This window comes from Schistocerca serialis, chromosome 5 (genome assembly GCF_023864345.2).
Source record: "Schistocerca serialis cubense isolate TAMUIC-IGC-003099 chromosome 5, iqSchSeri2.2, whole genome shotgun sequence".
Taxonomy (NCBI): Eukaryota; Metazoa; Arthropoda; class Insecta; order Orthoptera; family Acrididae; genus Schistocerca; species Schistocerca serialis.
This window is the reverse complement of record NC_064642.1, coordinates 288,951,213-288,966,309: the sequence shown is the minus strand read 5'-3', so window position 1 is coordinate 288,966,309 and position 15,097 is coordinate 288,951,213. Positions and strand designations below refer to the sequence as shown.

General features: G+C 39.0%; 1 protein-coding gene across 1 annotated transcript in view; it reads left to right on the top strand.

Moving 5' to 3' along the window:
• LOC126481907 (integrin alpha-PS5-like) overlaps positions 1–15,097 on the top strand; it is a 553,290-nt gene that overhangs the window by 171,481 nt on the left and 366,712 nt on the right. Inside the window, exon 5 of the mRNA XM_050105865.1 lies at positions 7,988–8,085. Within this exon, the coding sequence (XP_049961822.1) occupies positions 7,988–8,085 (98 nt within the window). The remainder of the gene's footprint in view (positions 1–7,987; positions 8,086–15,097) is intronic.

The window sequence follows — 15,097 nt, the reverse complement described above, 5'->3', positions numbered from 1 at the left end:
AGGCTCTCAATTACTAGACCTGACATTTCAAAATGCATTTCATCACAAAGGGTATTGAGATCTATCCTGCCACAGTTTGGTGCAAGAGGTGTTCCCAGATGTCATTCTCTCAGTGACTTTTTTTATCTATAGTCCCTTCAAATTGTTCCTCCAAACTACTTATTTTTACTATATCAGAGTTAGCTATTCTCTCTCGGAAACTTCGTTATACGCCGGCCGGGGTGGCCGAGCAGTTCTAGGTGCTACAGTCTGGAACTGCGCGACCGCGAATCCTGCCTCAGGCATGGATGTGTGTGATGTCCTTAGGTTAGTTAGGTTTAAGTAGTTCTAAGTTCTAGGGGACTGATGACCTTAGCACTTAAGTCCCATAGTGCTCAGAGCCATTTTTGAACCAGACTTCTTTCTACATTTTTCTATTCGTGTATTAACAACTGTAATTTGTGATTGGATTATTGGTATTAATTTGCTATTCTTATCAATGCTCCCTTTTAAAGTATGCAGTCTCTGTTTTACAGCATCAAACTTAACATTACACATGTTTTCAAATGGTCCTAATCTTCCATTAAGTTCAGATTCCACATTATTACATTTATCTTCAATATCAAATTTTCCCTTTTTATCAAATCCTGGATATGATCATTCTGTTTCTGACTAAAGTCAGTGAACAGTTGATTTACATGGAGGTTTAGAGAGTTAGTTGCTTCATTCTTTAATCCTAATTTCAAATCCTCTACTTTATTGTTTAAATTGTCAAATTCAGTCTTTAAAGCCCCCCATGCCTTTGCATAGACTACCAAATTCTTTGCTTTGCGATTCTACTTTGTTATTTAACAAATTTAATTGAGAATTTACTGAGCCTTGTTCTTTACTTAAGGTTTTATTTAGTTCCTTACTTAAAGTAGCATTTGGAGCAGTTGAAGCTGCACTCTGGGAATCTAGCTTTTCACTTAAAGTTGCAATTTCAGTATCTGAACCTGCACTTTGTGGTTTAATTAAATTTGCTAACTCAGTCCAGTCTGGCATTTCTCTACTGACTCTTATAGCCATAACTGGTTCTTAAGTTTCTTCCATTTGTCTTAAGTTATCCATATTCTTAATAGCTTTAGACCCAGTAATCATTTAAAAAAAATTCTAAGTATAATAGCTGCACCAATAAAAGTCACTCTACTGTTTGTATCACTTTTTGCTGAGGTACTAATGTTCTATTTTGCACTCACTCGGTGTAGAATTCTCGCAACGTAGGTAAGCAGAAGTGATGGCGAGTCAGCACTGGTGAACAGCAAGCCAGCGGCATCAGACATTGGTGTTGACATTGGCGTCAGCAGGCAACTGTGGAAGCAGGTCAACACCGATGAACTGCAACTGGTGCCGGTGGCTTTGATGTTGTTTCTGCGTCGGCGACACCACGATGTGTGTGAGAGCTGTATACCCTCCCCACTGGATCTTCTTAGTTGAATTATTCTCATCATGTCTCTTCTTAGGCTAATACACTGAGGTCTTCTTCCTGTTCTTTTAAAGTTATTACTTCCTTAAATCTTCCCTTTTGTTGCATCCACAATTTTTTCCATTTGATTTTTGGACTTAATCCAATTACACAAAACAGTTCTCTTGTCTTGTTATATCTGGTTACTATGGTAACACATTATACCTTCTTCTTCGATTTCTTCTCAAAATTCCCATTTTTTCGAGTCCTTTTCACTGGTCACCACACTCTAATGTTTTTTGACGATAGAACGTGTGGAGTAAATATACAAACTTTATTTTTTCACCAATTAATGATGTATTGGATTATGCAGAATAACATTCTCACATTTCACATGTAAATATCTCCATCTTCATGTATTTCCCTCATATTTCTAGGTTCAGAAATGCATTAAATTAACATTCATAAGCAAGTTGGTTTAAGAAACACTCGTAATTTATGAACATATCTTGCTTCTAGCAAGTCGAACACCTGAATTACTTAAAAGTCTGATGTCATTTCTTCATTTGTCCTTAACAATCATCACAGTCACTAAACCAGCAAAGAATAGCACAGGCTCTTCTCTACACATACACTGAAACTCTATGGATCATGCAGCAGGTACTTACCAGCTGCCGTTCAGCTGCCACGTCCACATTTTGCTTGAGACGGTTTTTAGACTTGCACACAAAAACATGTAATGTGCAGTAGGTTGGATTCATCTCTCTCACACTTCTATTTAAAATATAGTGGGTTCTAGATGGAGGAAGGGCAAGTGGTTGTAGAATTTATGTGGAAATTCTCAAAGCACTACAACATGCCAAAGATTACTCTGCACGATTGTTTGTTGTTAAAGATGTTGTTGCCTGGCTATCATCAGTTAAACAAGTTCCAGTCCTCAATCAAGATACTCAGTTAACCAGTAAAGCTATTGTGGATTGCAGATAACTATTCAGGTTCACAAAAGAAATTTGCAAACAAGTGATAATCAGAAGCGTGATAGGTAGACACTGAGTAGTTTTGATCACTAATTGTCATGAGGAGCCCCAACTCATCCCTGAAGGTATGTTTGGTGGGGAAGCCAAACAAGTCCAGGAAGGACAGGTTAGTGTTATTGGTGAAGGAGTCTGACAGAGGAACAATGGCATGGAGTGATAGCCATTCTGCATCAACTTTTGTATTCTTTCAAATCCAGAATGGAGAATAGGCAGAACAAGTGGCCCATGATAAAACACCTTATCAACACTGGGGATCATCTACCCAAAATATGGAGTATTGCAGCTGAACAATGGGTAATCCAGGAGGAAGTGGAGAATATGTTGGAAGATGACTTTGAACCTTGAGAGAGTCCTTGGTCCTCTGTGGCAGTCCTTATGAAGAAGAACACTTTCACATGGCATTTCTGCATTAGCTACTGATGACTGGGCATAATTACAAAGAAAGATATTTATCCTCTGCTGAACATTAATGACACCCATGACTGCTTGAAAGGAGCAAGGTTTTTCATGACTGTAAATGTGCAGGGAGGTTATTGGCAAAGTGAGGATGAAGAGGCTGACAGGAGGAAAGACTGCTGTCATAATTACTGATTGCCACTTTATGAGTTTAAAGTTGTGCTGTTGAACTGTGTAATGTTCTAGCCACCTTCAAACCTATGACAAACAACCTACTTGAACACCTTAAAAGTAAAACATGATCTTCAGGATTTTCCAACTCCTCAGCACATTCATGATGTGAGAAGTTTTCTAGGAATGTGAACATACTACCCATGATTCATGAAGAACTTCTTCATCAAGGCAGTTCCCTTTTAAGAACAATAGCAGGAATACTCCATATTTTCCTGGAATAATATACAAAAACATTTATTCTTTTCCTTAAAGAGGTGCTAACATCTTCAACAGTATCTGTGTCGAGAATGCCGGGACAGAACTTCACACTGGCACTAGTGATAGTCGAATGGGTGCAGTTCTATTAAAAATTCAGCAAGGTGCTGGAAAGGTGATAGCTTATGCTTCAAGAGTTCTCTACAAGTGTGAGTTCAGCTACTTGACAATTGAGAAAGCATGTCTTGCATTTGTTCAGGCCCTAACAAGTTACGACTATTTATTTGACAAACCATTCAGCACTGTGACAGATCACCATTCTCTATGCTAGCAGATTAGCCCAAATGAGCCATCGTGTTGACTGGCATGATGTGCTGTAAAGCTTCAGGAGTATGACTTCACAGTGGTATAGGAAAGTGGACACAAACACAAGGATGTCACCAGACCTTCAGTGACTCCTTTGATGGAACATGGCATCATAGATGAAATATTGTCCATTGCTACATTGCTGCTGAGCAGAGGGAAGAACCAGCAATGATAAAAACCAGAGAAGTCTTAAAGAAGAAGGAACCAACCAAAGAGTTAAGGAACAGAATATTTTATAAGAAGAACAATGGTCCATTGGGACAGAAATTGTTGCTCTTTATTCCAGCTCAGCTATGGCCAGTTATACAGCAGTATTTTCACAATGCTCCAACATCTGGTCACTGGGATTTGTGAAGAGTCTAGACAGATTAACATACAAGTATTACTGACCAGGTCGGTTCTGATACATTAGACACTTATGTGAGCCACTGTAAGGACTGCCAATGAGGAAAGCAGGTCGCACAGTTGGGTACCAATCCCATCTGAAGCAGTGCCATTCCACAGAACTGGAAGTGACCTCTTGGAGAGATTTCTGAAATCAACAAATATGTGTTGATGTATAAAAGTTTGCACTGACTACTCACCCACAATGCTGTCACCAAAGCTGTGACTACTGCTGAATCTCTGAAAATTGTACGGTTCCTTGTGGAATACATAATTTTGAAGCATGGAGCACCCCATGTGATGATATATGATTGTGGGAACTTCCTAGTAAAGACTGGTTTCAGAAGAAATTCCACATTGCGTAACCCCCAGGCTGACAACTGCCTATTGCCCACAGACAAATGACCTCACAGACACTGTACATGTACTGTCAATATACTTTATTGTCAAACAGAGAGATTGGGATACAATACTGTCATTGTGACATTCATATGTAACACAGCGAAGCAAGATGCTACAGGCTTCATGCTATTCTTTCTGCTCCCAGATTGTAAGACCAAAACAAAAATGGGTACATGGACCTCATATGCCAATTAGAAAGACCAAGAGTATTACAATGCCAATCTCCAGCCAGTGAGATACAGTGTTGGAGATGGGGTGTGGATTTTTTTGCCTGTGAAGAAAGTGGGACTGTTGAAAACTTACTAAAGAACTACTTTTGATCATATCATATCCTATATCACTTGTTGGATGTCACTAAGTAGTTAATGATTAAAGCCATTCACCAAGAAGGGAAGAGTGTGATGACATCATCCATGTCCTCCATATGAAGTCCTACTATAGTCCTGAGGCATAGATCAATGATGGGAGATAAAGAAAACTGAAGAAGATCCAGTTAATAATCACAAAGCTTCAATGTGAAGGGCTACCTTTGATGCCCGCCATAGCATAGAAGACGTGACAGCTCAACCAGAACTTGAGGATCTGCCTGAACTGCTATATAGAGAACTATTGATAAGATTTAGATCGGGGGCACTATAGTCAACTCCAATGAGAACTTCTGAAACTGTAGCTTGCTGTTTCTCTCTGAGAGGGGGCAATGCTGCAAGATGTAATGCATGCAGTGGGCATAGTGGTTAGCATTACTGGCTGGTGTGGTGCTGGTAACCAGTTCACTTCTCTTATTTCTTATTTAGTATATATCATTTCTGGAAAGATCTTGAAATATCACATGTTCATAATTTTTGTTTATCCTGAAATATTTCATGTTTTTGTAAATAACAGCACTCTCCACCCAGGAGTTCAGTTCTGTTCTGGTTGTATGTTGGTGTTCATAGTAAATGTGCTTTCCATGCTAAGTGTTGTATTTCATTGACATACCTGCTCTCAGATTTGACTTGTGTGTGGTTATGATGTGACAATATGTAGGATCTTGTAGTATATTCTTAGGCTCATGTAATACTGGCCCTTGACACTTTGTATGTGGGCTTTCACAGGATTGCCAGTGTCTATTTTCATGTGTCTGTCAACTCAAGGTTATAAGCATTTCTGTGATGCTCTTCCATGTTTAAGACAAATTTGTGATCATTCATAATGCCCTTTTGTATGTTAAATACCACCTATTAGTGGTGGGCTTTCAGGTGTACAGCTGATTTATTGATTAAGTTTTGTGTACAATATTTAACTGACTTACCCAGGTGTCATGAGCTATGTTGTTATGCGTACTCTTTGATTGGACTCCAACCACACTGTGAAGTGTAGTTGGTGCTGCATCACTATTTGTAGCCAGAATCAACCCCCTAGAGCCTGCCACATAATATGTAGAGTACTCGTCATTATTACAGAAAACACTCATTTTCTCAGCATTTTCTAGTTCTGGTGGATGAGTGGCCAGTGAGATCTTAAGAAAGTGAGTGCCAGACCCAAGCCTTATTGAAATTCAAAGATGTGTCACCTTTGTTAGGTTTTCTAACATCATCATTTCAACAGACTCTTTGATTTTGCTGCCCCAGAAACTAAACATTTGAACCACGATGTTGGTCTCCTTGTGTTTCTTTTCATGATTGTATTTGAGGTTGTGCTTGGTGACACATGATTTGTTTGGTTAATGTAGTAGGGTCAGTCACTGATGTTTGTTGCACCGCTCCTCAACTATTCCAGTAATTTGCACTAGGCATGACATCTTGCATTTGCATGGAATGCAATACACACACTGATTTTGCAGATCTAGATTGCCTTTGTACTACAAAGAGAACCTGTTATCTTTGTTGGGAGTGAGAAACATTCTAGTTAGCATGTTTCCGTTGAAGTTTGCTGATATAACATAGCTAGTGTAAGGCAGACAAAGAAATTTTTGGCTTCTCTTTTTCTCTCATTCTCAGTGTCTTCCTCAGGTTTTGGAATTGACTACAGTAGCTGCTCAGTTTGTTAATCTGAGTACTCATTCCTTCGGAACACTATTTCTAAATGTTGTAACACTTCAGTGAGTCTCGCCTTGTCTGACCAAGTTGAAACTCTATGGAACAGCCTTTTATACAAAATATCTTTCTACCATATTGTGATGGATTGATGTAGGGATGACCCAAGAATCTGCTTGTTCTTCTCATAACTAATATATTGAGGAAAATTAATACATTGAGGAAAATTACCTGACCCTCTTTTTTAAATTTCTTCCTGAATTTTATTAGGGTGGATTGAATTCAAAAACTCCAGGAACTCTTCAGTTTTTTTCATTCCATGTTACCACACCACAAATATATAGTCCATGTATCAATAGGAACATGCTGCTTTAAACTTGGCAGACTCTAGTGTGTTTGCATCAAAGTAGTAACCATATACGCTTGCCATGAAAGTCACTTATAGACTACCCATAGAAACACCATAGTGTGGTGGTAGTGGTGGGTGTGTGGTGTTGTTTTTTCTAAAGAAGGGGACCACATCCAAAGTGATCATAATTTTCTTATCTATCACTAACTAGCAAAACCAGCAGTTTCAGTTTACTTCTACAAATTACACTAACAACCAGTTACAACTAATGCAATCTACTCACAATGTTAATACTTATATTAGCAAAAATGCAAACAGCATGAATGGTCAGATGCTATTTTTATGTAGTACTTCCTACTTTCTACCAAACAAATATGTAACGCTATCAGCTGTCTTTACTTCAGCAAATAGAAGACAGCATTGGTGATGTTTGTTTGATTCCTGGGAGAGTATCACAGAAGTGCTGAAAAACATGAACTGGCAGATGCTTGAACACAGATGTTGACTATTCCACCAAAGCCTACCCAGAGTTTGAAGACCCAGCATTAAATGAGGAATTTAGAAATATACTACAATCCCCTATGTTTTGCTCCCACAGGAAATGCAAAGATAACATTAGACTAAGCATGGCATATCCAACAACATTTAAGCAACAGGCTTGCCATGCTCCATACTGGAACTGAATAGAAAGAAGTTCTAGTGTTACAGTGGAAATTATTCTCTGTCATGCACCTGACAATGATTTGCTATGCTTGGTTTTGAAAACTTATTTATTTTATAAAATGCATCTACGTTATTTTCTCTCTTATGTTTGTTTATTTGTGTTCATTGCAGTAGCTATAAACAATATCTGGCTCTATGACAAGTGTCAATTAAAAATTATGTTTGTCTCATTATAACTGATTTTCATTCAAAATCCCGAAGTTGCTGTATTATGTTCTTCCATTCAATGTTGAAGTTTACCTACATGAGTATGAGACAGTACAACAATATAACACAGTGTCATAATTTCTGAGGCAGAGGTATGACAGGATTGCACAAATGTAATAAAACCATTAATGCAGCCCCCCCCTTATCAAGAGACCAGAATTTTCGATAAAAATAGCCTAAACTTGTGTCTGTATGATAAGTAGTTTTGTACAAAATTCAAAATCTTTTCTCATTCAGTTCTTTGTTTCTACTCCAGGTCCTTATTTGGTTGAAAAACAAGGTGTGAAACAATATCAATTTGGTATGGGTCAGGCTGGTTCATCAGTCCACTTAGCTCGAATCACCGATAAACAGGTACTTGTAATTTATTTAAACTAAATTTTACCAAACAGTACTATACTTTTAAGATACACCACTTGAAATATTACCACCAGGGTGTATACAACCTGGGACAACCAGGAGATCTGGGAAATACCTGGGAATTTCCCACTCCTCCTACCGTGGTATTCCGCCATCCACCGAACCTACACAATATACTCGTCCATCCTTACACAACCCCTGCTCCCAATCCCTTACCACATGGCTCATATCCCTGTAACCCTCTAATAGACCTAGATGCTAGACCTGTCCAACACACCCTCCTACCACCACTTACTCCAGTCCGGTCACTAACATCACCTATCCCATCAAAGGCAGGGCTACCAGTCATGTGATTTACAAGCTAAGCTGCAACCACTGTGCTGCATTCTATGTAGGCATGACAACTAACAAGCTGTCTGTCTGCATGAATGGCCACGGACAAACTGTGGCCAAAAAACAAGTGGACCACCCTGTTGCCTATGTCCCCGTAACCCTCCTGGCCTCAACCTTCATTAGTCACTGTCCTCGCCCATCCAGCCCCCTCCCTGTTCCCATTCCAGCACTACACAGCCGTCATTTCACTGCCACACTCATTCTTTAAAATTCTTTTTATTGTTATTTTTCTCCTTTCTGCTACTTGCCCCCACCCCGCTCCGCACCTTCTCTCCTACCCCCCATCTAAACTGCAACACTTCACTGTCCGTCACTCCCACCATACGATCCCTCCCCCTCCCCACCCCAGCCTCCTCCTTACCCCCATCATGCACTGGCGCTGCTGCTCACAGTGTAGTTTCAGCTCTCTGAGACTGCAGATGTGTGTCCAAGTTGCGTTTGTGTGTGTGTGTGTGTGTGTGTGTGTGTGTGTGTGTGTGAGTGTGTGTGTGTGTGTCTACTGCTGACAAAAGCTTAATGGCTGAAAGCTATGAGTGTGTGAATCTTTTTATTGGGCATATCGCAACTCAGAATCTCCACTATATGGTGAGTAGCCACTTTCCTTCTCTGTTATTGTTACATTCCAGCCTGGATTTTTGATTGTTTGATTTACTTGGTTTTATGTATTCTACATTAAATTTTATGACACAGAATACAGAAGTTATTGGCTAATAGGCAATAAAGAGTGCAAATTTTCTGAAGAATACTTGTTCTCCCAGTTACAAATAATCTCATTGCGAGTTTTTTTTAAAGAGGGGCAGGATGTCAAACTGACTGACTGGGAGCAGGAGAGCACCACAGGATGTTTTAATTTCCACTGTCCTGAAGATAGTTTGACGGCATCCATTACAAAATATTACACGTTTGAATTCCACAGAGTGAAATAAAGTGATGTGCGATAGAAGAATGCTGTGTAAAGGGGCATGCCACTGCACTTTGGCACACTTAAGACCAAGTAACATGTCTTACATTTCCTTGAACACATGTGTTTTATGTACCAGACTGTTCAGAAAGATATGAACTACAAAATGAACATATTTTTGAAAAGGCAATTTTTATTTTTTTTTATTTTTGGCTTTCTACCTCAAATGTTTGTAGGAGGGTTTGGGGGTGGGGGTGGGGGCACTATCTAGATCTAATATTGCACTGGTTCGAAAATATCATTGGTCTGGGTCTGATGGTGCAGAGCAGTCTGAGTTGTAGTGGGAAGGTGGGTAGTCTGCATGTGCCCCGTGTTTACGTATAGTGATTTTTCTGTTTCCTCTGTGTTTATTGCTCTCATGTCAAATGAATACAAAATGGATTACTGTGGAAGGGAGCTATCAGGTGAATTAAAATATACACATAATTACAGAAGGCTGAAATATGTTATTAGTTTCAAAAAAGTTAGTTTTGTTGGTTTGCTAAAGAAATTTGGCTTTTATTAATCTGTTCCCCTGTGGCAGTCAATTTATTTGAAACAAATGAATTTAATTCCCCACTATTTGCTAGTGTCAACTGTTTGCTGCTTTTCGAGTGCATGTTTTCAACTTCTAACATGTATGATATTATGCCATAACAAAGAACCAAACATGAGATAATACAGTACTGGTACTTCAAGAATATTTACATCCAAATCTGGACATACAAAAGTGCACTTTAAGCCAAATTATGCATTTTAGTATGGTTCACAAAATTCTGATGCTCTTGGAGTAACATCTGATGTCATGTTTCTTTTGTGACATAATGTTAGATCTTTTACAGGTACGAACATACGGGCTTCCTGCATCATCATAGCTGCCCAAGTGTGGTGACTCCTGTTACTTGGCGCTCTATGGCAACTGCTGAAACAGATCTATTTGTAGCAGGTCGTGGGAAAATATTGCAAATGGTTGTCTGAAAAGTGTTACTTTCAAAGTAAATTTCCTTTTATGCAAGATGAACTATGTATGAGAATGTACAATGAATTTCTTAAATCACAGAACATTTGACTCTCATTTAATAATCAACTCTTTGAGGATGATGATTCAGACGAATTTCAAGCCCAGAAAATCAGACATTTGTGTCATTATTAATAATTTTACTGGCACATGTGTGTAATGTATCTTATATGAAGACAGTAACTGTTCTGAAAGAACAGATACCAGTGATGACCATGCAACTTCTCTAGAAAGAAATGATAATTTATCGAAACCCTCAGCTGCCAACAGGTGTTGATATACCTCAATGGGGACAACTGAAAATGTGTGCCCCAACCAGGACTGGAACTCGAGATCTCCTGCTTACATGGCAGATGCTCTATTCATCTGAGCCACCAAGGGCACAGAGGATAGCATGACTGCAGTGACTTATCCCTTGCACGCTTCCTGCGAGACCCACATATATCTCAAAATGTAGCATGTACAAAAAAGATCAACATTATATGTAACAGCTTAGCTTCTCTTGCAGCTTATTAATCTTTGGGACTTTGAGACCATATTATTATTATTATTATTATTATTATTTGTAGCAACACTACGTAAATTAATTTAAACAATTAACTTTTCCTATTTGTGTGTTTGCACTACTTAACAGTGATATTGCAATTGGGTGACTACTCCACATGTCCTATGCTGTGAATATCCACCGTCATTGGCTGGCGAGATCATGTGACATGAACTATGACAGGCTTCCAAAAGCACATCACAATCTCAATTACAATGCTTCAAAAAGCAACATGTAGTGTTTGGTGGAATTCAAATTTATACTTTTGTAATACAAAAACATACAGCATACATGTTGCTGCACATCAAAGACCATTCCAAAAAGTGTCTTTTTTCCCCCTGCATTTTGTTTTCTAAAGTGCCAGGAAATTCTACACCTGTGTGTAAAACCACAACTAATCAATGGATTGATAAGTTTTACAGTTCCTAGGAAAAGTATACTGTCACTTAACACTGCAAGAGTGTACTTTTACCTAGGGGAAAGTGTATTTTTAACCCGGAAATCTGGGAAAAATCCGGGAATTTTTTTTCCTTGTCTGCATATACACCCTGACCACAGTATTGAAAATCTGGAATTATAATATTCATATGTAAGAAAGTTCTTTAAATGTAAATATTTTGAAGTAAAGGAGGCCACTTACTGAATAGCAGAAGTGTTATGCCATCAAGAGGCACATACAAAAGAGAATAAAAATTTACTAGCTTTTGGAACAAATTCTTTGACAAGCTAGAGTGTAAATACACTCTCAAACACAACACACACACACACACACACACACACACACACACACACACACACACACACACACACACACACACAGCTCAGAAAAGCTGATGTTGGAGGGAAGAATACACACGGCATGGGTTGAAAAGCAGTCATTGAGCTCTAGCATGTTGTGTTCAATGTGAGTTACGCCACTGGATGATCGACTTTCTTCTTGACCACAGTTTAGTTGTGGATATTCATTCTGGTGGACACCAAGCTGGTGGTCATGGAATGCTGTGCAGTCATTGCAACATAGATGACTTATGACATGGCTGCTTTAACAGGTGGCCCTTCCTCTCACGGGATAGGATAAGCCGGTGACATGATTGGAGTAGGATGTACTGAATGGGTGGATTGGACAAGTCTTGTTCCTGGGCCTTCTATAGCGATAGCACCCTTATGGCAAGGGGTTGGGAGTGGGAGTGGGACAGTGATTGACTAGGATGTTGTGTAGGTTTACTAGGTGACAGAATACTGCTTTGGGGAGGGTTGGAAGGATACTAGGAAGGGATGACCCTCTTCCTCTTTCTGAGCTCAACATCTCACTCATTATGGAGCGCTGCTAACTCAGTTTTTTAGGATAGCAAATGGGAAGTTGCAGTACAGAAAGTGGCACAGGGATCATCAGTGTGTGTGTGTGTGTGTGTGTGTGTGTGTGTGTGTGTGTGTGTGTGTGTGTGTGTATGTGTGTGTAATGGGTGAAGTGTTATGAAACAATGTGTGTATAGTGCGTGCAGTGACTGATAGTGAGATATGAGTGAACGGTGTGGCATTACTTTATTTAATAAGTTATTTGTAAAAAAAAGTGTTGTAAACCAGGAGTAAATCTAATGATTATGTCTAACTAGAAGTCTGTAAATATATGTGTACACAAATTAGTTTATTTTAAATTGGTCTAAATTTGTAAATTCTTTGACATGTCCTATATCCTTGTAAAAAGAGATTCACATATCAATAAAGCTACTACTACTACTACTACTACTACTACAACTACTACTACATTTCTGGACATGACGCTAGAGAATCAACTCCCTGGTGAAGGGTGAGGGATATGATTCAGTTGCTCCAATCTAGGATAACATGGATGATGCACCTTTGCAGCTAGTTATTTTGGATGGAGAAGGATTAGTGGTGTGTGAGAATGTGGTATGGGAAATCTGTTTGTGGAATAGGTCTGGAGGTTAGTGCCTGTCTGTAAAGACCTTAGGGAGACCTTCAGCATAGTGGGTAAGAGAATTCTCATCACTGCAGAGAATGTTAGTGCCTGTTTGTGAAGGCCTTAATGAGACCTTCAGCATAATGGGCAAGGGAATTCTCATCACCACAGATATCCTTTCTACAGGTATCAGGGCCATGTGGGAGTAATTTTTTGTTATGTAAGGGGTGACGACACCATTCAGGTTGGAGCAAAAGCCATACCAGCTGTCTTTCTGCTTAATCTGGAGCTGACAAAAGGTATAAGGCAAAAACATTATAAGAAGGAATAGAATTTATGAAGCTTGAAGCCTTAGTTGTAATGGATCAGTATTCTTATTGTTTGCTTATGTTGAATAAATACTTTATTTGCCACAAGTGTATTACTCCAGATAGTTTCAAAAGACGAAAAGGAGGCAAAATATTCAAAATAATCCAGCACGTAGATCAGTACAGTGAGAGATGCACACACTGAAATAAGTTTCTTCATTAGTTTATCAGTATGTTGCCATCATTGTTCCAACTTGTCTGATTGGACCCAAAGGAATTTTATACAGCGTGTTTCATCTAGTGGATGTCTGTTGATGCCTACTTCTGGTGATAACAGGTCATTATCATTTGCATGAAATAATTTTATGTGAGTCTTTGTGAGATTAAGGCTTAAACTCGCATATGTAAACCACTTGCTGATATGTTCAGGTATCATCACATAAGTTAATTGTGAGCCCTTGAATGGTGTTCATGTTTTGTCAGCAAACATCATGGTTTTTGCAAGAATTTTTAAAGTCATATACAGGGTATGTCCAGAAAGGAATGCATCATAATTTTTTGTGACGAGACTATACTTCACAGAGTGGCTGGACTGATTGGGTAGGGTAGGACCTATCCAGTGGTAGGTTGCTTAATTGCCTCCATGCTCTTGGAGGGTTAGGACAAATTCTTCCATGAATCTCTACATTGAATTTATGATGGAGAAATCTTTACAGCAGACCTTTGCGATAAGTTTTCCGTGCAGCTCAACAAGACACCACTAGAAACATTTGGAATGCTTGAAGAAGCCTTTCCAGACCACAGTCAAACAGTTGGCACAAGATGTTTGTAAAGAAGTTTAGGAGGAGATCACCAGCAAGGCCTGCGCAGGACGCCCATCAACATTGTCAATGGATGACTATGTGACTTGTGTGCACCAGTTATTGAATTCAAACACTTAAGTGAGTGTTTGCTTGATGTTGGAAATATTCAACATGCTCAATTTTATGAGGCAGTGCTCCAGAGACTGAATTACATAGTAGCCTATGTCTGACAGGAGATCTGCGATTTGTGGAAACAGCACCACAAAAACGTGCCAGCTCACACAACCTTTGTTGTCACGGGCTACCTCACCTTTATCAGTGTGACTACAGTACCATAGCCATCTGGCTCTGGTGGAATATTTGTGGTTCCCTTGGCTAAAAAGGGATCCCAGAGGAATGCACCGAGTCAGTGGATAATGTGGAAACTACTTCGATGGCTTCACCAAAGAATGTCTTGATTGAGAAGCTCGAGAAAGTTATGATGCTTGAAAATATTGCTGGTAAAAATATACTGATGCAGAAGGATCATACTTCAAAGTATTTTGAGTTTTTGAACCTTTCTGAACAATAAATTTTTAAAAAATTGAAATAAAAAAGGTGACACTTTACTATCTGGACAATCCCTGTATGTATGTTATGAACAGGAGGGGGCCCAGTACCAATACATGTTGTTTTCTACATTTTCTATTCATCCAGTCTGCAGTTAGTTCCATGCCTGTGACACAGCATCTCAATACAACTGTCTGATTTCTGTGATGAAGGTAAGAGTCCTTACATGCTTCACCAGTAATGTTATAATTTAATTTATTAAGCAGAACATTGTGACCTGCGCAATGAAAGACTCTAATAAGCTTGCAAAGTATACTGGCAGGATAATTTTCCTTAATTATGCCAGGACTTTACTCAAGATGTATTGTGGAGCTGTGCCACGTGAGATTTTTTTGATAAAATGAAACTAAGAAACACTTAACAAGTTCTGCTTAGTCATACATGCCAGTATTTTATCATACAGACAGATTCTCAGACAGATTTGAATATAAAGTAAGGAGTGAAATAGATCCACAATTAGAAATAGTTAG